The sequence below is a fragment of the Pelophylax lessonae genome (genome assembly GCF_965119305.1).
Source record: "Pelophylax lessonae genome assembly, chromosome: 3".
In the NCBI taxonomy this organism is placed as follows: Eukaryota; Metazoa; Chordata; class Amphibia; order Anura; family Ranidae; genus Pelophylax; species Pelophylax lessonae.
The window spans coordinates 550,220,945-550,246,322 of record NC_138770.1 but is presented as its reverse complement, the minus strand read 5'-3'; the positions used below and the strand labels follow the sequence as shown (position 1 = coordinate 550,246,322).

Sequence of the window (25,378 nt, the reverse complement as noted above, 5' to 3'; positions counted from 1 at the left end):
ATATTCTAATTATCTGGCACACTAAATTTTGGGTATTCACAAGCTGTAAGCCATAATCGTCAAAATTAAAGAAATGCTTGAAATAGATCACTCTGCATGTAATGAATTTATACCCAAGGCGATAGATAACAAAACAATTTAATGCAGCTCCATAATCAGAATACATTTTTTTTTTGTGTAACCAGTGCAAGTACCTGAATGTAACCTGGAACAACAACAACTGAAGTGAGAGGAAGCAGTACAAGAAGTATAGTGAAAGAAAGCAGAGTGACAGATGAGCCCTTCACGGTTTTCAATAGGATAACTTGGGCTGAAATTATATTTAATTGGGGGGAGGGGGGGGGGATCTCTGGAAAGCTGCATTTAGCATTTTATCCCTTAATCAGCTATTCATTTTTATCTCTTTTTTTGCTGTAAAACATCCCCCCACCCCCCAGTCATTACCGTTTGTAACACTTGACCCTCCCTTTTCAATTGTAAGCTCTAACCAGCAGGCCCTCGGATTCCTCCTGTATTGAATTGTATTGTAACTACAGTCTGCCTTCATGTTGTTAAGTGCTGTGCAAATTGTTGGCAATATATAAATCCAGTATAATAATTCTAATATATGCAAACAGTAGGGAAGGTCTAAAACCCAATCTTGGTATTACATTTTTATATAAAAACAAAAAACATGCCACACACACTACCCCCCCCCCCCCCCCCCCCCAACGGGAAGAGCGTCCCCTGGTTCCCGTGATGGTCAAACAAAGCTTTGCATTTTACCTCAGTTTCAATTCCAGTGATAATGGTTACTAGGTTACTAGGACAAAAAGGTGAAGTAAAAGCTCAAAACGGGGACACAGACCACAAAAAATAATCCTGATGGGAGGCTCTAACCCTTTGCCACACTATCAAAAATAAGATTTAGCTTACACACTTTAAAATTGTGGTTAGAAGTTCGCAGAAGACTGATTGCCAATATCAGATCAAGCAGTATCAATTTCATAAAAATAACACCTTCAGAATAAGCTGACAAAAATTTATTTAACCAAGTTGAACACTGGAATTCAGGAATGTCTCTGGCACATAAGTATTATTGCAATAACCTTATAAAATAAAACAAAGCCTACTGGGAACGACACATAGCATCAAACTTATAAAATTCCAATAAAACTGTTCTGTTTAATATGGGACAGCTGAAAAACAAGAAAGAAATATATACAGATTATGACCTGAACATTTAAATTAACATTTCTTGCTAATATCAACATAAGATTAGATGGCCATAGACTAACTTTTGACTAAAATCTGTTTTTATTAAAAGTGAAACAGTGCCAAAAAAAATGTACCCTTCAGGAGGATTAATACAGAGCTCATGGTTAAGTGATATTTACAAAACCAGGTTTGGATCCCAGTGTTACACTTGTGATGCACGGTATCCAAGAAATACTTCTTGTTCAGTTAGACATGGTCCAAAACAGTCACACTTCAATAGTGTATAAATTCTGAACTACATGGAATAAAAGGAAAAGAACCATTTTAAAAACTACCTTTTTTTTTTTAAAAAAGTCAATATCCTCCACATAAAACCTGCTTTAAAATAGAAACATTTGGCAAGTAAATAAAACAATGTGGCGATGCAAGATGTCATCTGATCATAGCAACATCAGTGGAACACCATATGTAACCCAAGTCCATTTCTTAACGGTGCACCCTCTTAAAAAGGTCTTATTATAGAACACATACAGAAAAGCTAAAAAAATGTCAAAAGCCAACTGTTATGTGGTTTTCCGAAAGCCTTTCAGAATTGGGTATATATTCTCAAATGCTTCATAGATCTCTGCTCGAACTTTAGCGCCTGGAAAAAAGAAAAACACAGTTAGGTGCATGGTAACTTTTCTAAAAAGTCTTTCAGGGCAGCATCTGAGATATAGGCTCCTCCAACCTGAAACAGGAAACACAATAGTCCACTACTATAAAAACTTCAGCCATACCTTCTGTTCTGCCTCAGTAATATCAAAGCACCGAAGGAATCCTCAGTAGCTAATGAATCTGCAAAACCCTTTTCATATTTTTGTTTAGGACGGGAACGAGTGCTGCCCTGGAAGACTTTTTAGAAAAAGGAGTTAACAGGTACCCAACTCTGTTTTCTCTAATAGTCTTCCAGGGCAGCATCTGAGAGGATGTAGCAATCAATACTACTAGGGAGGGGATAAAGTCTGGAGCACCTTGCGACCAATCATCTGGTCCTGACTGGACAGCTCGTCAATGCGGTAATGGCTTGCAAGGGCCTTGAAGCTCGACCATGTCGCTGCCCTGCTCCAGTGATACCCCAGCTCAATCAGCGGTTGACGACGCCCCAGCCCAGGTTGAGTGAGCCCTGACTCCGCTCGGACGGCAAGGTTTAGAGCCTGGTAGGCTGTCTGAATAATAGTTTTATTCATCAGGGCATCGTACTTTGAGGCCGGCTCCTCTTGTTGACTCCTGCATGGAGAATGAATAGTGTGGTTGTTTTTCACCAACCTTTAGTACTCCTCAAGGTAGATTATCAGGATCTTCCTTACATCCAGCATGTTACAGGTGACTTTTTTCTCTGCCATCCATTGAGTTTGGAAGGGAGAAAAAAACCACCTTCCGAGTTCTGTGAAAAGTCGAACAGACTTGTTAGGGAGGCTGGGTCCAGAATGAGGATAAACTGTCAGAATTAAACAGTGTGGTTCTATCATGGATAGAGCTTGTATTTCGCTGACTCGACTGTCACCAAGAGTACGGTTTTTAGTGGAAGGTACTTATTCCTCTAATAGTTTGAAGGGTGCAGAGGGGAATCCTTTCAGTACCATGGAGAGGTCCCATGTCGGAGTTCTGCTGATCTTTATGGGTCCGGCTTTTTTCAAAGAGAGAAGGAATCTTTTAATGAGCATGTCTTCTGCCAGCCAAAAATCCAGGTGGGAAGATAGGGCTGCCACTTGAACCTTCAATGTGTTGTGGGAAATCCCCTTATCCGCTCCTTCCTGTAGGAAATCCAGTATTGCAGGAATAGTTACCTTGTTCTTATACCAGAAGGCAAACTTTCTTCACTTTTTTGTAGATGGCTCTAGTCACAGGTGTTCTGCTGGCTAGGATGGTGTCAATCACGCTGCTAGACAGACCTTGCTCTGTAACCTCACCCTTTCAGGAACCCGGCCGAGAGCTTCAGGACCTTGGGGTTCGGGTGGTTGACTGCCCCTTGCGACAGGAGGTTCGGAATGTCTGGAAGTGTTAGATGAGATTGAGTGCTGAAGGGTTTTTTTTTTTTTTAAAGTGACTGAACCCAGATTATCATGTGAATGACCTGGCTGCCTCTGCGCCCTGGCCATGGATATACTGTAGAACAGACACTACAATAGAATGTAGTGGCTCCACATCCTTAGCGTAGGCACACCCTCTTATATAGTGCCATAACCTGAGGACCATTTACACTGTAGGGATGTCTGCATAAACACGAATGCTTTTGAGGAGATAAGTGATATACCATATTCCCCTGAAGCTAGAGGACCTGAATCATGTCCTATAAGCTACCAGTGTCAGGCCCAGGGAATGTGTCTGGTAATGCCTGAATGCGTGGGATAGGATTGTCTGCTGGATGAAGTCTCAGGGGCTTGGTCCCCTGGGCAATCCATATACATGGACAAATACAACCCAGTCAGGCTCCAGCCCAGGGGCCTGATCCCCAAACCAGACACACACGATGCCTATGTATAAAGACAGCCATATTGCCAACTGCATATATTCTGAGTTAAAGCAGTATGCATATAATAAAAGCTTCTCAAATCATGGCCCATATACGGCTGGGGCACATGTACAAATGGACCATCAGTAATATCAAGTAAAATCAGTCTCAGATAATTGGCAAAATCCTTGATCTGCGTCAAGGAGAACTTCGGTACTGAACATCTGGTTGCAAAACTTCAATAGTCTAATTCATGTTAATGTTCAAACAATATCATAAATGTAGACAAAATAACATATTGCGGAATCGTCAGAGAAGTTTTAGACTCTTGGGCCCTCCATGTGTTAATTGCCATCTGAATATTTTCAAAGGGATGCAGTAGAAACAACTGAACCCCCCATGTCATTACATAAAAACACAAGGATAAAGCTTTCTGTATAGTGCACCGTCATACTGAAACTTTTGGAAAAAAAACGGCTTCTAAAAAGGCTTATTAGAAAACACAGCCTAGATGGAGCAATAGTTTATGATATGCACAGTAACAGATGCGAATTTTACATGAAACATTAATTTGCAAAACAAAAAAGGAAATCTAGTTGAACTACCGCCACCAGATATCCTGCCCCCAATATATCCACTTTAAGTGTATGTTGCAGATAGACATAAGATACTAGCATACTGCAGAACCCTGAGGACAGTCATGGTGTATTCAACTAAGAAATCCCCCCCCCCCCCCCGGTCTGTAATGCATACAAAATTGAGGTTTATGCCATCAAGCAGTTAGCAGAATCCAGGACCTAGGTGAAAACTTGCTCTGTGGCTACCATGCATAATATATCATCCAGTGGAAGTACTGGGGTACTTCAGGTTAAAAGCGTGAAGGTGAGCGCACCAAGTGGTGTGTATAGTGGATACTAGTAACCCATGATCAGTACAGCTTCCACTCCTCCCTGACCATGGCCAAATGTTTAGTTGGAATAGGTCACCCATAGAGAGGAGTACACTAAAATCACTCAGGTGAGAAGCACCCAAAGTCTCTTTCCTGAGGTCTTAGGCTGGCCATACATTATACAATCCCTGATTGGATACAATTGAGTGTCATTTAGCCTTGATCTAACATCACACAGTCCTTGCAAATCCGAAATATTGCACAAGATAAGTGAACATACATGGCTAGCCTCCAGGTCAGGCCTGGTAGTAAATTAAAGCTGCTGACATCCTGAGCCTGAAAATGTGGCCAGAGCAGTCAGAAGTGCCCCACCTGCCCGTGATAACAAGCAGTCTTTAGGTACAGGTTTGTCTAAGCAGCCCTTGCATAGAGGGCTATCCAGGATCCAGTCAAATATGTTGCAGGATCCACACAAAAAAATCAAGCACAAATTACCGGATTGCATCCAGACTGTAGGAAGAGGAAGGTGTCCGACTTCTTTTACAGAGGAGACTAATCTTTTTAGGACTCCCAGCGATTCGTTAGCCACAGGTTTGCTTATGCACTTTAATCAAAGATTTTTAGCCCAGCTGGCTGCCATTTGCCCTCATAGGAAGCACATGCTTAGAAAGGGAATGCGTGCATTATGTGCATAGTGGTTTGGCAAGTACAGAGGTGGCCTCAGCATGCTCTGGTTTACCTTGGAGCAGTCCTGCCAAGCAGGATCAACAGGGCAGGGTGGGAAGTCATCCTGACATGGTCAGTCTCAGAAAAGGAACCGCAACATAGGGACCTTTAACGGCTTCCTGCCCCGCTCCATCCCCACCCCCGGCTGCATTGCAGCCTCCTGGTATGCTCGGGTCAGTTTATCCTTGTGAAACTGAGGTATTTATCGCTGGCTCCAGGCGTAGGTAGGTGTGTGTGTGTGTGTGTGTGTGTGTGTGTGTGTGTGTGTGTGTGTGTGTGGGGGGGGGGGGGGGGGGGGGACTGGAGAAAATAACAGGTGTAGCTCCTAGTGGACCTGGAGGAAGCAAACAATCAAACTGAGGCAGAAGGTATGGCTGACATTTTTATAATGGTGGATTATTGAGTTTCCTGTTTCAGGTGGGAGGAGCCTATCGTAGATGCTGCCCTGGAAGAAGATTAGAGAAAAATCAAAGCAAGTTATGCTACTGTATTTAGGAAATGAAAGATGGCATTGCAAGGTTGCAAAAGTTAAATGTTCGTAAAAAAGTTAATCAATAAAACTGCAGAAAAGGTACATTTTTCTGGTGTAACGCAAGCGGCTTTGCACAGTATCTTTTCTTGTGTGAGCTACAGTAAAAGTCAGATTTGGTTCCCATGGGTCACTGCACAAGTATTGCCTGTGCTAATAATCCACTTAGGTACACAGCAGACACCCTATGCTACTAAGCAGTACCATCTAATCTCCTACACAGTGCCCATTTAATTGTTCAGGTTTACATACAACTTTTTGTCAGTCATTGCTCTGCATACCACAGGCAAAGTACAAAGACTTCTTGCCTGTGATTACCTTACCTGTGCTGCCAGGATTGGCTTACCATAACTCCTAGAAATTATGTGAGGCCCACAACCAATTTACTATAAAAACAGGTGTCGGCAAAATTTGACCCTCCAGCTGTTGCAGAACTGCAGGTTCCATAAGGCATTGCAATACTCTAAAAGCCACAAGCACGACTCCCAGAGGCAGAAAGGGACATTCAGTTTCATCTTAGCTAGAAGTTGCCTACCCATGCTTTAAAGCAAGCCTGTACTTTGCTAATTCTATATATGGTAACCGTTCTGCTGCCTGTACTTGCCTTCCTACAATCCACCCCAATTAGCTGCCAAAGCTTCCTTTGACTCCTGTGCAAGTTTTGACTTTCTAAAAAGTAAATTTTAAAACCAATTTAAAGAGACAAGTCCACTTATCCATGCAGGGCATGTGATGGTGTCGGTGTTAAGGAGGATCACCTAAGCAACATATTTTCACCTTGCATGTGCTTCCCTGCTCCTCTGCAGCAGACGCTGAAGTCAGCAGCGTCAGTGAGCCAGGGAGCAGTGATGTCACTCTGTTGGTCAGGTCACCATGCTTAGTGCCTAGCCATTGGCTGCTAGGTATGTGCACAGTCACAGGTGCAGTAGGTCACTTGCTCCCCCATAAGTACCAACTATACTTACAGGCTGCGCAGGAGCAAGGAGCTGCAAGGTACCGTAGGGAAAAAGAATATAAGTAAGCTGGGGGATGCCCTTGAAAAGACACTGACACTTTACCCTGCATGGGCAAGGTGACAGCATCCCCTTAAATTTTGTAAGTTACCCAAAAAAAAAAAAAAAAATTGGCCCCCTGTATCACTGGAAATACCTGGCTGATCCTGCCTGGTTCTACCCTCTCCCCTGTAAACTGACCACGGTGTATCATGGCTGCTGAACTCTGACACCACGGTCAGTTAACATGCCTCCGTCATCCACTGTCTCCTCTGCTTTCCCCCGTCCTCCCCCCTCCCATGCCTGCCTGGCAGCTCCAGACACTGCTTGCCCCCCTCCTGTTGCTATAAAAAAAACTGTAGTGTCTGTGTATCATCCCCTCTGTTATATAATGCTATGTGTCCCAGTGCCGTGCTGTTCAAAAAAAGATGCCTATTTCTACCTCATCTTAGAGCATCTCCCAGCCCTCACCTGACTCCTCAGCAGGGAATTCTCAACCCCCCCCCCCCCCATAGCTGTCAGCCAGGGAAAGGAGAGAGCCAAGGAGTCAAGTGAGCGCCGGGAGACGCTCGAAGATAAGGTAGAGGCACTGGGACACATAGCGTTTGTATACCATCTCATCTGTTATATGACGATAACGTGGCCCAACAACCACTTTAAGCAAATCTGATACCATAGCCAAGTTTTTAACTTTGCAATAAAACTTACTTTGCTAGTGTGACCAAAGAATAGGTTTACTGTAAAAAAGCCTGCAGGTCTCAGCACCCCAGCTGTCATAAATTTAGAGGAGCATAGTAATTTCAGGATAGATTTACAGGAGGTAGAGCGGGAGAGTTACTAAAACTGGTGCACAGAGGATCTGATGCAACTGTGTATATTACCAAACCCTTCTAATTTCAACTTGTTTAATTAAGCTTTGGCAATAAAACCTAGAAGCGAATTGGTTACTATGCACCAGTCTCTGAGTGCCCCAGTTTTAGTAAATCTCCTCTAATAGGCTTAGGTCACCTGCTTGCATGACAACGCCATGTTATTTTTAAAAGGAAATCTGTCCTGGGAGAAGTGTGGAGGCTGCCAGTGCTGATGACAATGTTGGGTGCTTGGCTGTCTAGCTGAAATACTCTGAAAAACACTAATCCTGAACATGCAGATCAGAAATGTCAAAAATTATTCAGAACTCCATATCTGCACACTTGTACATGGTCAAAGTATAAAAAAATTAATAAAATCCATTGGGATTAGCATTACAGAGAACTATTTAAGTTTTGGCGCCCTCCATATTTGCTCAGTAAAGGTCCCCTTTAAAAAAATTCAAGAGCACCTACCCCTGCATAACTGTATTATTTGGGCAAAGATCTAATTGGGAACTCAATGCCACTCCCGTATTTACTGCATACCATGGTTCCAAGAGTAGCTGCTTTACTAATCTGACAGGTTAAAAATATGCACACTTACATTCACTGCAAGCAGAAATATTTGAAAATGTTAGACTGTATTGGATAAGCAATACCTGAAATAAAACTCTGCTCTAAATTACACATGGCAGAATTAAGCAGAAAATATATGTGCACCTGCTCAATTATGTTTCCATTTATACAGACAAGCGGTTCCTGGGTCAGGGTCCTGAGGAAGTCCAATCCTGAACTATACGACCAATGCATCATAAATTAAATTTTTTTAGTTATGAGGAAAATTATCCCAGATTGTCCTAATTCACCTGAAATTATTTTTATAAACAAACTTACCTGTCAATACAACTTTTCCAGAGACAAATATCAGGAGAACGATTCTTGGCTTGATCATTCTGTAAATAAGGCCAGGAAATAACTCTGGCTCATAACTGGGGAACAAGAAAAAAAAAAAAAAAAAGAGAAAGGATTTAAAACACATACAAGCAAATTGTCCAAACAAATGGCAAAACACCCCAAGCTATAACTAGCCATTGCAGCAAGGAGCACAGTGACTGGCAACACCTCAAAAAACAAAAATTTTCAGCTCACTTACAAGCCAGCCTGCAACAAAACCAAATTGTCCCTGTCTAAGGGCCCTTTCACACGGGCGCTCCGTATGTTCGCAAATCATCCTATTTTTTTGCGGATGATTTACAGACATAATGTAAGTCAATGGCATCCAATTTTCTTCCTTTTAGTTCTGTTCCGTTTTTTGGAATGGAACAGAACCCTATTTTTCCTCCAAAACGGAAAAGAAGGAAAATCGGATGTCAGGGGTGACATCCGCAATGCACATAGACTTACATTATGTCCGTATATCATCCGCAAATGGATGGGATGATATGGGGACATACGGAGCAGATGACACAAATGTCATCCGCTCCGTGAAAAAAAAAAAAAAAAAGTGCCGGAGCGGATCGCAATGTGGTCCGCTCCGTGTGAAAGAGCCCTAACAGTTAACGTAAAAAAAAAAAAAAAAAAAAAGTTAAAAAACACCACACACAAGGGTTTAGTCGCACACATTTGCAAACATGTGTAAGCCACAGTGGCCACTTTAAAGGCACCCGAGTGTACAGCGGTTCTAACTAAAATTTTGAGAAACTCCCACGTCTGAGCACATATAAAAACAGTGGATAGATAAGGAGCAGGTTTGCCTGGAGGGAGACCACCCCCCTTAAAAAAAAAAAAAAAAAAAAAAAAGGTACACACACACACACACACACACACACACACACACACACACACACACACCAAAGCACAATGGCAGCTGAAAGTATCCAGTACGTCTCTGCACCAAATCATCAACTGTACGAATGGCAACCACCCCAACCTATAACTAGCCTTTGCAGCAAGGGGCAAGTCTCAAAATTATCCATAGGTCTACAGTGCACTTGGGTGCCTTGACATGGCAACTGCAGCTTACACACATTTGTAAACGTGTACGATTAAACCCCTTGTTTTTAAAGTGAACTGATAGACCGGGTCAATTTGGCTTTGTTGCAGGCTGGCAAATGAGCTGGGCATTTTTGTCTGCATGTTATTCAAAGACACGTCTAACATAACCACCTACGTGCATAGCTGAAAATGAAAAGGGCATTACTTATTAAAGTGGTTGTAAACCCCACTTAGTTATTTCTACCTACAGGTAAGCCTATAAGGCCTCCCTCCAGGTAAAATGAAAACATGCACTGTTCAGGAGAGATTCACCCTACACGTAGCCGCTGACATCAGCAGCGCATGCGCTCTGAAGGGCCAGCATACTGTGCTGGACCTTCAGAACTTCTTGCTGGAACCGAGGACTTCCACGCGCATGCGTGGTAGTGAAGTCATTACGGCTCCGGCAACTCACAGCGCTGAAGTCCACGAACCCGGAGGAAAGGCCGGGGAAACAGGGCAGCCCTCATAGGTGAGCAGGAGCTGCTGGAAGGGCTTCGTTTGAAGGTATTTCATATTGTGCTAGTATAAGATGCATACTTGTACATTATGCTACTGTCTTGCAGGTTTTTTTTTTCTCTTCAGCTGTTTACTACCACTTTAAGGTTTGCAGAACAGAGCAAAAAGTGTAATTTTTAATTCAAAATGGTCTGAATGCCATCTTCTCTTTCAAAACAGCACTGGCTGAGAGGCTGCTCCTCTAGCTTAGTAGGTACAGGAAAGCAACAGGCATGAAAGTTTTAGAAGCCCCTACCCGCCTTTAGCTGCCGCTTTTCCCTGTGCCTGATATGTAGGGGAGTTGCAGACCATCCGTTCTAATGGCGTTAACTTTCACTAAGAAACCTGGATGCTGCCATTTTACTTTTTGGCTTTTATAATTTTGTGGATTGAAAAACGAACATGTATGCGAGTCAAAAAGATATAAAAAAAATTCTCTCACTTTGTTCTGGGCTAGTTTCTCAAAAATGTTGATAAAAAGGAGTATCAGCATGACAGCGGGCACTAGCATTTGCAGAAAAGGTTATGACCGACAGCCTAAATGTGTCCCTCTCAGGCAATGCTTCCCATAAATTGATAAAATCTACTTTTTAAAAAACAAAAAACAAACATGTTATACTTACCTACTCTGTGCAGTGGTTTTGCACAGAGCAGTCCAGGTCCTCCTCTTCTCGGGCCCAACTTTGTCGCTCCTGGCCCCTCCCGCCTGCTGAGTGCATCCACAGCAAGTAGTTTGCTATGGGGGCATCCAAGCCGCAACTTTGCGTGTCCATTCAGAAACGGAGTGTTAACCGAGCCATGCCCCCCTCTCTCTCATTGGCTCACTGAGATTGACTGAGTGGGAGACAATGGTGCCCCACTGCTTCCTCAATCAGAAGGGAGAAGTCCTGTACAGCAGAGTCTCTCGTGAAACATTGCTGGATCGAGATGGGGCTCAACTAAGTATTTGGAGGGCTGCTGCACATAAAATGTATTAAGATGAAAAACCTTCTGCCTTTACAACTACTTAAGGAGTCATTAACCACTAAACCTATTTCTGACATGTTGTTTACAAGTTAAAAAAAAAAAAAAAATCAATATTTTTAGTTAGAAAGTTACTTGCAACCCCCATACATACATATATACACACACACACACACACACACACACACACACACACACACACACACACACACATATATATATTAATCAAAGACTCTGAATGGCGGTCGTTGCAATATTTTTGCGCAGCAGTCTTTCAAATGCAATTTTTGGGGAAAAATACATTTCACTGCATTTAAAAAAAATAAAAACAGTAAAATTAGCCCAATTTTTTGTATATTGTGAAAGATGTCACGCCGAGTAAATCGATACCAAACATGTTACGGTTTAAAATTGCACATACTCGTGGAATGGCAACAAACTACGGTACTTAAAAACCTCCATAGGCGACGCTTTAAAGATTTTTAACAGTTACCACTTTAGAGTTACAGTGTAGCTCTTTTTTTTTTTAGAACTATCGCTCTCGCGATCGCCGGGCGATACCTCACGTGTGGTTTGAACACCGCTTTCATTTGCGGGGCGCAAATTACGTATACGAGCTCGTAGCGACGGGGGTGCTTTAAAAATGATTTTTTTTCCCCTATTTTATTGAATTTTATTATTTTTAGCAGTTAAAAAAAAAAAAAAAAAAAACACAACTGATCACTTATTGCTGTCACAAGGAAGGTAAACATTCCTTGTGACAGTAAGGCAGTAACAGATACGCTTTATGTTGGGATCGGGGGGTCAAAAGACCCCAGACCCCTCCACTGCATTTAAAGTATTCAAAATGCCAAAATCTGCATTTTTGAATAGTTTTTTTTTTAAATTTGGCGCCGTTAGCCGCCGAGTAAACCGGAAGTGGCATGAAGATGCAGCTTCCAGGTTAATATATCGTAGACCTGATCAAAGCCGAATGCATCTTTGCTCAGGACTCCAACCAGCCGGCGGACGTGCCGCGGTTGGTTGCTCAGGTCTCCTGGTGGGACGGGAGTCCCGGGCAGAGCCCTGGGGAGGGGGGGGGGGGGGGGATGTTCCCGCTCGCTGGGATACCGGCCGAGCGGCTCCCACGCCCCATTGCCTGTTATCTTCTGAAAGCCGACCGCCGGCTCTAAAAAAAGCGATGCCGGTACAGGCATCATCCCGGTACAACAACTTCTCCGAGCCGACGTACAGGTACGTAGATTCGCGGGAAGTTGTTAAACCCAAATTATAAGTTATCAATACATGCTATAGTACATGGTTTGCATTCTCACCTAACCACTAGAGCAGGGTTCTTCAAACATGTTGCGGAAGTACTCATCCCATGAGGCATTGTAAAACGGACATTCACAGACATGACGGGAATTGTAGTTCCTGAACCACTGGAGGGCCTTAGTTTGAAGACCCCTGCACTAGAGGATTGGTTTTCTGTAGATTAAAAAAAACTGGTTGGTCCTGCCATTTACTGGCCCTCCCTTCTGGTCTGTGTTCCTGCTGCAGCCTGAGATTCTATAGATAAACTGTTGGCATATCGAATGCACGCGCTCAGTTTTCAGTTACCTTCTAAGTGGTTCATTTCCTTTTTTTGTATCAGAGTAGTCCACGTGCCAAGTCACACATGGGCTTACACACTGGGATAAATGACACTTCTCCCTCCTCCATGCCCACATATTGCTAGTGATACAAGGCGAAGGTGTCACCACCTCCCTGATAGTCACAGCACATACCCACAATAGACAGGCTGTTGATTGGTAGAACCTTCTCAAGATATCTTTATTATTGCTATTATTGTAAGTCTCTATTCAGAAAGCCCTTTTTTATGTAATGTGACTGGCATAGCCAATTAGCATTGTGCTGACAGTCATAGTCCAGACATCCTGTGTTGAGGTATACAGCATACGTCTACATTCTACAATATATAGTACTCACAACCAAATTTGGAGACTGGTAGTGGAATCGTCAATCTACACTCAATGGCCACTTTATTAGGTACACCAGTTCAATTGCTTGGCAACACAAAATGCTAATCAGCCAACCACATGGCAGCAACTCAATGCATTTAGGCATCTAGACATGGTGAAGTTCAAACTGAGCATCAGAATGGGGAAGAAAGGAGGACATTTAAGTGACTTTGAACGTGGCATGGTTGTTGGTGTCAGATGGGCTGTTCTGAGTAATTCAAAAACTGCTGATCTTACTGGGATTTTCACACACAATCATCTCTAGGGTTTACAGAGAATGGTCCAAAAAAAAAAAAAAAATCCAGCGAGTGGCAGTTGTGTGGAGGAAAATGCCTTGTTGATTTCAGGGGAGAACGGGCAGAGATGATCAAAAAGGCAACAGTAACTCAAATAACTACTCGTTACAACAAAGGTATGCAGAATACCATCTCTGAAAGCACAACACATCAAACCTTGAAGCAGATGTAGCCCACCAGCAGCAGAAGACCACACCAGAAACACCAATTCACACAGGCTCACCAAAATTCAATAATAGAAGATTGGAAAAATATTGCCTGGTCTGATAAGTCTCAATTTCAGCTGCAACATTCAGATGTTAGGGTCAGAATTTGGCATAAACATGAAAGCATTGATCCATCCTGCCTTGTATTAACAGTTCGGGCTGGTGGTGGTGTGGGGGATATTTTCCTGGCACACTTTGGGCCCCTTCGAACCAACTGAGCATTGTTTAAACGCCAAGGCCTACCTGAGTATTGCTGCTGACCATGTCCAACCCTTATAACGACAGTGTACCTATCTTGTGATGACTACTTCAAGCAGTATAATGCACCAGGTCACAAAGCTCAAATCATCTCAAACTGATTTCTTTAACATGACAATGAGTTCACTGTACTCCAATGGCCTCCAGTGTCATCAGATCTCAATCCAATAGAGCACCTTTGGGATGTGGTGGAACGGGAGTGGAGCATCATGGATATGCAGACAAATATGCAGCAACAGCGTGATGCCATGTCAACATGGACCAAAAACTGAGGTATGTTTCCAACACCTTATTGAATCTATGCCACAAAGAATTATGGTCATTCTGAAGGCAAAAGGGGTCCAACCTGGTACTAGCAAGGTATCCACAATAAAGTGTCCGGTGAGTGTATATTTACTGTAGAAACTTTGTCTAATGGCTTGGGTTGTAAAGTCACAATTACTTCCAATAAACATTCAAAACATGTTGTTTATACACAAGGTTTCTGCTTCTCTTTAAAAATAAAGCTTCTAAATACCTTAGTGGCTTCTAAATTTAAAGTTGGTTGTGCAGCAGTCAACCATCTTCCCCTTGCTGTTCCTGTCTGCAGATAAAGAGCTGTCTGAGGATGTGCAGTGCAAGCGGTAACGAGAAATCCATAGATTTGAAGCAGAAGTGGGGAAACAGCCAAGGAGGGAAGTGCCAGTAAATGACAGGATCAACCAAGTTTTCATTACTTTATATAAAATGAATGGGTTATTAATTTAGGGATTATGTATGCAATGCAAGGTTTATGCGTAAAGATCTTTAAAAAGGGTTTTGGTTTAAGTTAATCAAAGTTAATAAATTGCACTCTTTACAGAAGGCGGTGCACAAACATTTTATTTGCACACTGGCTGGTACTGTTAAAGGGAAAGGTCTGAACAGCTTGCACTAGAGATTACAATCACTGCGCTACTATTTTAGCTACAAAAACAAAAATATTACAAGCAGTATAAATAATGAATCACAAAGTTTGGAATTTACCTGCTAAACTGTTGATGTGTAAGGACCAAGCCTTCTAATCTGATTGGGAACTTCACATCACAGCTCCCTACCATATTTTGAATTTTAAAATCCAGAAACTTTGCTGGAAATCCCAACTTCTGCACAACTCGCGCATATTTTCTGGCTGCCAACCGTGACTGCTCTTCACTATAAAGAAAGGAACACAAAAACAATAAGCATGGTTTATATGGCAGTACAAATATTTCACATCTACAACTATTGTCTTTGTTTTTTTCCCTCTGCATGGATATTCTGTATAAACACAGTTTGACTTTATTTAGAGCTGTGCTAGTCAACATACAAGTAATAGGGTGGCCTCTAGGGCTGAAACAACTAATTGACTAAATCGATAATTACAATCGTTGTCAACGATTGTCATTATCGATTAGTTGCTCCGTCGATTAGTTGTGCTGCTTTGTGAAGTTTCCCCGCCTGTCAGCGAGCAGTCTGCTCTGTGAAGCCGACGGCTGCATTCACTGTCTCTCTCCTCTCACAGCTCTGCACTTCCGTGACTTCCCCCCTCCTCCCCCCCTCCCCCCTCCTTTCCTCTCTGCCTTTCCTCTCCGCCCTCTTGCTGATGTCAGTGAGGGAGTGAGTCAGCAGCTCGAGGTGAGGCAGGAAAGAGGACAGAAGCAGCGTTCAGAACGTGAGTGCCAAGATTAGAGCTACAGTGTCCTGTGACTGTACATGCAATGCAGCCCGCCAAAAAATATAATAAAAGCTTCTCCAGATAAAAGTTAATATTCCTTATAAAGTGCAATATTCTAATAGAAAAATAAGTGATTAAAAACGTCCATATAGCACATAAAGGGGGTCTTTCTATGCTGCCTATTTCATATCTATGGCTGACAGGGATGTTTTTATTCACTTCTTTTTCTATTATAATATTGCACCTTATAAGGAATATTAACTCTTATCTAGATAAGCATTTATTGTATTATTTACAGTATATAGGAGCTTAATTAAGAAAAAAAAAAAAAAAAAAAAAAAAGTTTTGGTATAAGGCTCGGTTCACATTTGTGCGATGCGGGAAGGCTGCGAATATGCAGCGTGTTCCCGCATCGCATCCGCACAAGAGGCAGTTCACACTGCCATATGAGATACGCAGGGGGTGTCAATTAAATGTTAACGACACCCCCAGTTTGATCGCATATCGCAGTGCGATCTGACAGTTTGCACAGAATCGGATCGCACAACTGTGAACCACTGTGCGATCCGATCCTGAGGCGGCTCAAAAAATGCCTCATGTGCGAGTTTGCTGCGGATGCATACATCCTATAGAAGACAATCAAGAGACTGGGCACATGAGTACATTAGCCTGCTAGAGAATAGTGGCTGTAAAGCCACCCGATCACTTCTATGGGTAGGGGAAGTTTGGATCTCCTCAACTCAGCTTTTTGGGCTGACTAGCTGGAGAAGGTGCTGGGAAAGGTTTGTAATATCTACAAAAAAGGCTACAGTGAAATGGTCTTGAGGGGATTGTAGCCATATTAGTGCACTTGTGACAAAAACAAGTATGGTTTGTGATACTTTGTTTGCACTAACATACAATTTTTCCAGGACAAGCTTTCAGGGTGTCCCCCCTTCATGAAAGTCCCATCAGTACTAATGCACAAAGTTTTAGCAGAGCGTTAACAAGACAATCTCTAAGAGAATGAAATTGTAAAATGGAGGGATCTCAACTTCAGAGCCATTTAGCATTCCATTATAGTAGTGAATTGCTTCAAGATGGAGAATGGCAATCCAAGTATCTATAGAAGTCCCTGCCCCCTCATCGACCATGCTAGTTTGTAAAACTGTGGATACAATATTCATTATTACAATGAGATGATAGAATACCACCTCATAAACCAACAAAGCACCACTTATTCAAATTATCAGCAAGCATTACTAGTGCACACACTGCTATTGCAATTTCTATCTTCAGCACTGTAGCGAGTTGAAAATGCACCCCCCCCCCCCCAACTTTGACAGGTTTGTGAAGAACAATAAAGAGAATAAAAAATAAAAATAAAAAATAAATAAAACACAACAACACACACACTCCAAATGCAGTTTTATGCCACAGTTCATTAAAAGCACACCCATTACATTTGTGGAAAGTGAAGACCACTACCTTTTAGCTCCTGTGCAGACCATTTTTCCAGAACTGAATATAAGTGCTGTTGTACGGGGCTCTCTTATTCTCATAATAACAGCAGCAAAACGCTGGAGGGACAGATCAAAAAAGTATAAGTAGAATTTTATATTGTTTACAACAAAATTCTTCCACACCATTAACCATTAAGGCTGCATTCACATGTCAGCGTATGATCGCGGGCAGAACCGCCACGGTTCCGCCCGCGATTCGGAGATTTATTGCAAATCGCGGGACGCCTAGCGTTGCCCGTTGATTTGCAATAGCCCCCCAAACGCCGAGCGATGTTGCCGCGATTTACGCCCGCCGAATCGCGGCAACATCGCGCAAACAAAATTGCGGGACGCAATACGCTCCAAAGAAGCTCTTGTACTTTTTGGAGCGTATTGCGTCCCGCGATTGTTTGCGCAATGTTGCCGCGATTCGGCGGGCGTAAATCGCGGCAACATCGCTCGGCGTTTGGGGGGCTATTGCAAATCAACGGGCAACGCTAGGCGTCCCGCGATTTGCAATAAATCTCCGAATTGTGGGCGGAACCGCGGCGGTTCTGCCCGCGATCATACGCTGACATGTGAATGCAGCCTAAAACACCAACCAATATTTACAATCACCAGTATACACTTTCTGAATGACATATTTAGAATTTAAAAAGTACTCACCTTTGGATTATACTCAGCATTTCGCGCTCTAAGTGCAATTGTTTTCAGATCTAATTTGCAGCCAAGATTGACGGTAGATACTATATTTCTGGAAATAAGAAAATACCATTGATTATGGCAATATTTTACTTACACACCAACCTGGAATAAATACTGGGAGCTTTAACTCCCCTAGTTGCATGCTTGTTCAAGGTTAGTGACTGAACAAAACTGAAGTTATACATAGTTTTTTTCAGAATCTGGTCAGAAATAGCAGCCTCCATATTAGAGCTGCACGATTAATCGTATGAAAATCGCGATCTCGATTCACCCCCCCTGACGATCTAAACCTGACATTTGCTAGATTCTTTGCATAGCTGCATAGCAGAGAGAACAGCTGTGGGAAAAAAAAAAGCCTCCTGGCAAAGCCTATCAGCATTAAAGTCTCCCAGTAACTATAAACAAAAATGATTACATTGTATCTTTTCCTTCCCCCTGCCAGGGAGAAAGGAAGTTTAACCTCTTAAAGACTAGACCTTTCTCTGACACTTGTTGCTTGGAAATTAAAATCAGTTTTTTTGCTAGAAAAGTACTTTAGAACCCCCAAACATTTTATACATTTTTTTAGCAGAGACCCTACAGAATAAAATGGTGATTGTTGAAATATTTTATGTCACACTGTATTTGCGCAGCAGTCTTTCAAACGCAATTAATAGACTTTAATGAATAAAAAAAAAACAAAAAAACGTAACAGTAAAGTTATCCCAATTTTTTTTTGTTACACAGAGAATCGTGATCTTTATTCAAAGCTAAAAAATCGTGATTCTCATTTTGGCCAGAATCGTGCAGCTCTACTCCATATCGCAGGGTAGGATTCCTCCAAAACTCAAAGTTTAAAACTACTAAATATATGAATAAATGTACATAAATGAATAAAACCTCTCTCCTGCCACCATTCAGTAGCACAGAATCCTCACTCTCCATGTGGAAACAGTAGTCTCTCTGCAGAACTCAGACACACCCATGCCAAGTCAGAACTCCAGCTCTGCAATCAGCAAAGCTCATGCTTTCTGCTAATATAGAGCTTGAGTCAGACTAAGCAGCACACAGGCTTTTCTACTTAAGCGGTTTGGTGCTTTCTAAAAGAAAAATAAATCTGTAAGGGCCCTTTCACACGGTCCGCAATCCGTTGCGGACCATGCTCTGCTTAGCGGGGATCGATCCGCCGATCCCCGCTGAGCCGGCGGATGACAGCTCCGTCTCCGCACTGTGTGCGGAGAGGGAGATGTCAGAGCCCCGCTGCTCTCTATGGGAAATCGGATGAGAGCGGACCGCCTGTTAACTCTCATCTGATCCCCAGGACGGATGGAAAATAGGGTTTCAATCCGTCTGGATTTCACGGACAGGATCGGATGCGGATGGCAGCGGGTGTCAGCTGACATGTCTCCTCTGACATCCGCTGCTTCATAGGGCTGAATGGGGCATCCGATCAGATCCGCCTAAAAAACTGACAGGCGGATCTGATTGGAACGCCCATGACAAAGTAGCACCAAGAAGGAAAAAAATTGGGCCTAACAACTTATTGTGCGCAAATTATCTGTGCAGATAAAATGGTCACAGGCCACTAGCTCGGTCACTGTTGGCTGCCCAGGGTTATAGACAGACACAGGGGTCACCAAGCGCACAAAAAATAAATAAATAAATAAAATTTGACATATCAGAAAGTTATACGAAAAATACAGCTTTTGAAGCGATCGCACTATAATCTGAACGTTAGTACACCGCTTTCGAGAGCCGATCACAATTCATGCAAAATTATCTGATGGGAAAAGCACAAATTTTCTAGTACAATACCCGATTGTACGATTTTCATTTAATCAGTACAGTTGTCCAAACATACAATACAAATACACTACAACACTTCAGAATTTTTATTCTGTTGTACGAGAACTTTTGTAACTTCAGTAAACCCTTCATTTTCTTTTCAATGATTTTTATTGAAAGTTTTCAGCATACAAACGTGTGTTATAACAAAACAGCAATAATTGAAAAACGGTGCGAAACCGTATAACAGTCCCAGTGGTCAGGTAGTACAGTCCGGGATAGACAAGCATAAAAATACAGTAGGAAACTTATTTCCCAGGAGGGAGACCTTGCGAAGTGAGGGCTCAAGGACTCCCACACACGTGGAGATATAGAGACGTCCCCCCGCAATGCGTCAGAACTCCAACAAACAATATCAGCCTTCGCTAATTGATAAACAAACCCTTCATTTTCAATATAAGACTAGCATGCATGCATGCGAGCCCCCCCCCCAGAAAAAAAAAAAGGATTTTTGACTTACCGTAAAATCCATTTCTCTGATGATCATTAAGAGAAAGTGGCCGCACACCAAAACAAGATACAACACTTTGGAAGTGAACAAGCATGCGGTTGGTCGTGTGAAGCGCGTCTACAATTTCCATTCTGTTGTACCTTGTATCCAGATTTGTACAAATAAATCTTTGCTACTATCAAGTCATTGTTTAGATGTGCGGCCACTTTTTCATGTTCCTGTTATCCGGTTGCGATCCGAGGTCCAGCACCCTGGCTGATTGTGGATATAGATCCACCTGAGCAGTGTACATCCTTTTTTGATGTTCATTGACAGACACAGCTCGTGATCTTAACAACTGGGTTATACTGCCCTCTACAGGAGGACGACAATGGGCAGAAAAATAATCTGGCTACGCCTATGGCAAGTCCAAGGGAGTATACTGCCTCTCCCTGCCATAGGTACTCCGTTTAGTTACAGGCAGTGTCAGAAGAATTACAACTCCACAGAGGGGCAGGTGCTGTGTCTGTCAACGAACATCAGAGAAATGGATTTTACGGTAAGTCAAAAATCCCATTTTCTCTTTCGTTCCATTGATGGACAACTCCTGATCTTCATAACCATTGGGAAGTCCCAAAGCAGAGTTAAACATGAGGGTTGGGAACAGCAAAAAAAACACCCAAAAGGCTAAACAGCCAACCAGGCAACAGGAGCTCAACCAAAACAACTGGAGACCACTGAAAGATAAAAAAAAAAAAACAAACACACACAAGGATAAGGTCCTCTTAAACAGCAGCCTGCAAAGCCTTGTGGCCAAAAGAAGCATCCACAGATGCCAACACACTTTGTGAAAGTGTGCACCGATGACCAGGTGGCCGCCTAGCAAACCCAAGACACTGACGCCAGATGACAGAAGGCCCAGGAGGCACCAAGCGCCCGAGTAGAGTGCGCCCCCCTAACAGGAAAAGGAGGAACCTGACCCTTGATGGAATAGGTCTGAATCAATGTCTGTCTGATCCATCTGGAAATGGTCTCAGAGGAAGCGGACAACCCTTTGAGGCCCATCCGTGAGCACAAATAGTGAGTCTGACTTCCAGAAAGACTCCGTACCTGCAAGGTACACCACATCCAAGGCATGCAAGGCAATTTCCTTTGGATGTTTAGCCCTGGGACACAGGGAAGCCAACACAATGTCTTCATTCAGATGAAAATCAGATAACCTTTGGGAGAAACAAACAATGGACTTATCTCTGTGAATCACAAGGCAAGGTGAACAACAGCATAACGCTGTTCCGAAACCCTGCACGCAGAGGTAATAGCCACCAAAAAGGCCACCTTCTGAGACAGTGTAAGCGAAGGAATCTCCCAAAGATTCTCAAAGGGAGACTTCTGGAGGACCAAAAAGCACCAAATTGAGGTCCCAAGGCGGAAACCGAGACCGCACTGGAGGAACCAAATGTCAGATACCCTGAAGAAAGGTACGCACAAGGGAGAGTGTGGCCAAGGGTTGTTGGTAGAAGACTATCAAAGCCGACACCTGGCCCTTGATGGTACTCAAGGCCACCAATCTCTGTTCAATCCCCCCCATTGAAGGAAAGTCAAGATCCAAGCCACCGAGAAGGAGTGAGGACAAACCTCAAGAGACTCACACCACACCAATGTACGTACGCCTTCCATGTACAATGGTAGATCTTCCTAGAAGTAGAGTTCCTAGCTTTTAACAGCGTAGGAATCACTGATAAACCTCTAACCTTCAGCACCTGGTGTTCAACTGTCAAGTTGTCAAAGCCAGCAACTGTAAAGCAGGATGGAAAATTGGTCTTTGGAACAGCAGATCCTCCCTGAGAGGAAGCTTCCAAATAACTTCAGTGACCAGCCGGAGCCACTAAGATGACCGGAATCCCTTCTGCCTCGATCCTGTGTAGAAGTCTTGGCAGAAGCTGTAAAGGAAGGAAGGTGTAAATCAGATGATACTGACCCCACTGGGCTACCAGCGAGTCTGTGGCATCCACCAGAGGATCCCGTGACCGAGCCACAAACCTCTGCATTTCTCTGTTTAGCCGAGACGCCAGCAGATCCACCTCGGGGATGCCCCACCGGAGACACAACTGATGAAACACCTCCGGATGAAGGGACTTTGGTCTAACGCCTGCCAGTTTTCCATTCCAGGAATGTGTACGGCAGAGAGCTTGGAACAAACTGTTCTGCCCACCTTAGAATGCCAGCTACCTTGAGAGCCACCAGGACACTTCTTGTGCCCCCCTTGTGATTGACATAAGCCACGGCCGTGGCATTGTCCGATTGAATGCGCACTGGGCATCCCTGAAGACGATTCATCCAACGGTCCAGACACAGTCTGATTGCTTGGAGTACCAAGACACTGATCGGTAGTCTGTACTCTTCCAGTTTCCAGATCCCCTGAGCAGAAAGTATACTGAGGATGCCTCCCCAGCAGGACAGGCTGGCATCTGTGGTGACCACTGTCCAATACAAGGGGGAGGAAGGATTTGCCCAGACGAAGCACCGGAGAACAAAGCCACCATATCAGGGACTCCTTCGTTACCTGACTCAGCTGGATCTGATTTCCAGAGACTGCGGAGTCTTGTCCCATTTGGCCAGAATCTCCCTTTGCACGGACCTCATATGGAACCACCTTGAAGGTAGGCACCATCAGGCCCAGCACCAGCATGCAAGTCTGGAGGGATGACCATCTGTTGGACAGCAGGAGACAAATTGTAGCCTGCAATTTCTGGAGTTTGTCCAGAGGAAGGAGCACTCTGGCTAAGGCAGAGTCCAGAGTCAGACCCAGATAGTCCAGCTTTGTGGACGGAACCAGAGCAGACTTCTCCCGCAGAGTTCGTATGGTGATCTCCAGGTTTTACACTAGAGCAGTAGGAAAGCTTGCAGAAGGTGGTCGTCCAAGTAGCCCAGTCCTGCGATTCCCCATTGGCGTAACAAAGCACCGGTGCTAACACTTTTGTGAAGACCTGAGGAGCAGAGGCGAGACCAAAGGTAACGCCACAAACTGATAATGCTCCTCTCCCACTGCAAAGCGGAGGAAGCACTGGTGATCGTCACATATCAAAATGTAAAGGTAAGCGTCCTTCCTTGATGTCGATAGAGGCAAGAAAATCCCCCTGACGCAGGAATGCCACCACCGTGCGAATGGACTCTATTCTGAACTTCAGTACCCGCACAAAGCAGTTCAGCGCCTTGAGGTCCAGAATCGGAGGCACCTTGCCTTCCTTCCTGGGAAGCAGGTTTGAGTAAAAACCCTGAAAAACTTTTGGTATCGGAACCGGGACAATCACCCCTTGAAGTAACAGGTCTTGTACCGCCCCCAAACAGACCCTGTAAGCGGTCTAGAGACATGAGTGAAATTTGATCTTGTAGCCAGACCGAATGACTTTATGGACCCACTTGTCTTGTAACAGGAAGTCCATGGGTTTGGAAACCAGCGAAGACGCCCCCCCACCCCAGATACAGGCGAAGGCACACCTTCATGCTGAAGGAGCCTTGTCCACAGGTCTGGAGAAGGCCGTTCTTGGCTTGCTAGACCAGGCTCGTTTGGATCCTCCAGAGGAGGCCCTGAAAGGCATCGAGTCCTTGTCAGTTGACCCTGAAGGACAAAGAAAAAAAAAAAAAAAAAAAAAAAAAAAAAAAAAAAAGAAAAAACACCCTTTCTTTGAACTGAGATGGAGGTTCCAGGTCTACGATGAGGTTCCTTGCTCTTCGTAGCCTGCAGAAGAAAAGGTTCCCCCCCCCCTCCTGAGACCCTTTTTGGCTACAAACCGGCGATCTCCTTGAAAGGGTAGATCCTTAAAGGCCAGGGACTGAAGGCCTTTTGCCTTTTTAGAAGTCTGGTCCACAGACTAGCATTTGAGCCAAAAGTTACTGCCGAAACGGAGAGCCGAGCCACTAGGGGAGCCGCATCCAAAGAGGTATCACAGATAAACTGAAGCCCCTGGACCAGCTGGTTTGTCAGCTCAGCAAAGGCAGGGGGGGGGGGGGGAGCTGTTCTCCCTCCAGGTCACCCCGTAAAAGCTTAGCCCACTCTGTCAGAGTTTGCGACACCAGGGCAATGGTAAATACCGGATTCAGTGCCGAACCAAGTAGAGTACAGATTATGGGCCACAGCCTCTGCCTTCCTGTTAGCCGGATCCTTAAAGGCCGGGGACTCATGCTTGCCTTGTTCAATCTGGAAACCAGAGGGTCCACCATGGGTGGAACAGTCCATATTGTAAATAAGGGACTCCTCATAGTGGTAACGCCTGAAAAAAAAAAAAAAAAAAAAAAAAAAAAAAAAAGTGGGACCCCAAGGAGACAAATTTGATCATCCCCACTCTTTAGCGACGATTTTGTCAAAATTGGTGGGGAGAGGAAACACCTTTGCAGTTCTGGATGGCTTGCTAATGCCAAAGGGAACCCGAGCCTCTGTTGCAGCTGCGTCCTACATCTTGAAGGTCTCATGCACAGATACAAACAGTGCGTCCATGGTTGCAGATGTGAAGTAATCCTCCTCACTATCAGAGGATCCCGGGCGCATAGTTGCAGACCCAGCAGGGTGACCCACATCCGCGGTGGCCAAATCCGATTCAGGATCTGATAAGACAGATGCGGCAGGGGGCGCTTTTTGCTAGCACGTCGCCCGAAAGCCACCACCACCAGGGACACAAAGGACTCCAGGACCGCCGTCAGTGCATCGATGGATGGTTGGGACCCAGAGGGCCCCGCAGCCTCAGAGAGAGGGGGGGGGGGGGATTTAGGTTGGGAAATGTCCTACAAAGACTCCATGAATCACCAGGGGACCCCACAGAAAAAAAAAAAGTTTAACACTGCAAGGACAACCAACACTGCGCTGGCAGCACCACCCGTTGGCCAGGCACAAAGCACCAAGCAATCCCTCCCACCAGGTACAACCCCACCCACACAGTTGATCATCCAGTCGCTGGTGGCGCAAAAGCCCTCATCACCAGCATAAGTGGAGAGGGGGGGGGGGGGGTAGGCTGAGGGACAGACGAAGGGAAAAAAAGTGAACCCAGGGGTCCGACCATCCCAAGGAGGGGCCCACATCCACCCCGAAACCCTCTAGGGGGAGGGGGGTGGGAACGACAGCCACTCACCATACCAGGTGGGCACCGCTCCAGACAGAATCCCTCTTCATCTAAATGGAGGTGGGGATGTCGGGCAGGAGAAACGCTGCAACCTGTCCAGTGGGGCTATGTCGCAGCGGATCTAGCACAGGACTGAGGTCTGCATGCGCTCACTGGCCAGACTGGGGTGACCACTAGCTCTAGATTATCCAGCCAGGCATTCAGTCCGGCAGTTGA

General features: G+C 44.2%; 1 protein-coding gene across 1 annotated transcript in view; it reads right to left on the bottom strand.

Annotated features, from left to right (window-relative positions):
* Positions 1-992: 992 nt before the first annotated feature.
* Positions 993-25,378, bottom strand: part of TBP (TATA-box binding protein) — a 43,546-nt gene continuing 19,160 nt past the window's right edge. Inside the window, exons 4-8 of the mRNA XM_082248937.1 lie at positions 17,756-17,843; positions 17,076-17,167; positions 14,939-15,106; positions 8,573-8,667; positions 993-1,840 (exon numbers count right to left, since the gene is read on the bottom strand). Of these exons, the coding sequence (XP_082105063.1) occupies positions 1,761-1,840; positions 8,573-8,667; positions 14,939-15,106; positions 17,076-17,167; positions 17,756-17,843 (523 nt within the window). The 3' untranslated portion in view covers positions 993-1,760. The remainder of the gene's footprint in view (positions 1,841-8,572; positions 8,668-14,938; positions 15,107-17,075; positions 17,168-17,755; positions 17,844-25,378) is intronic.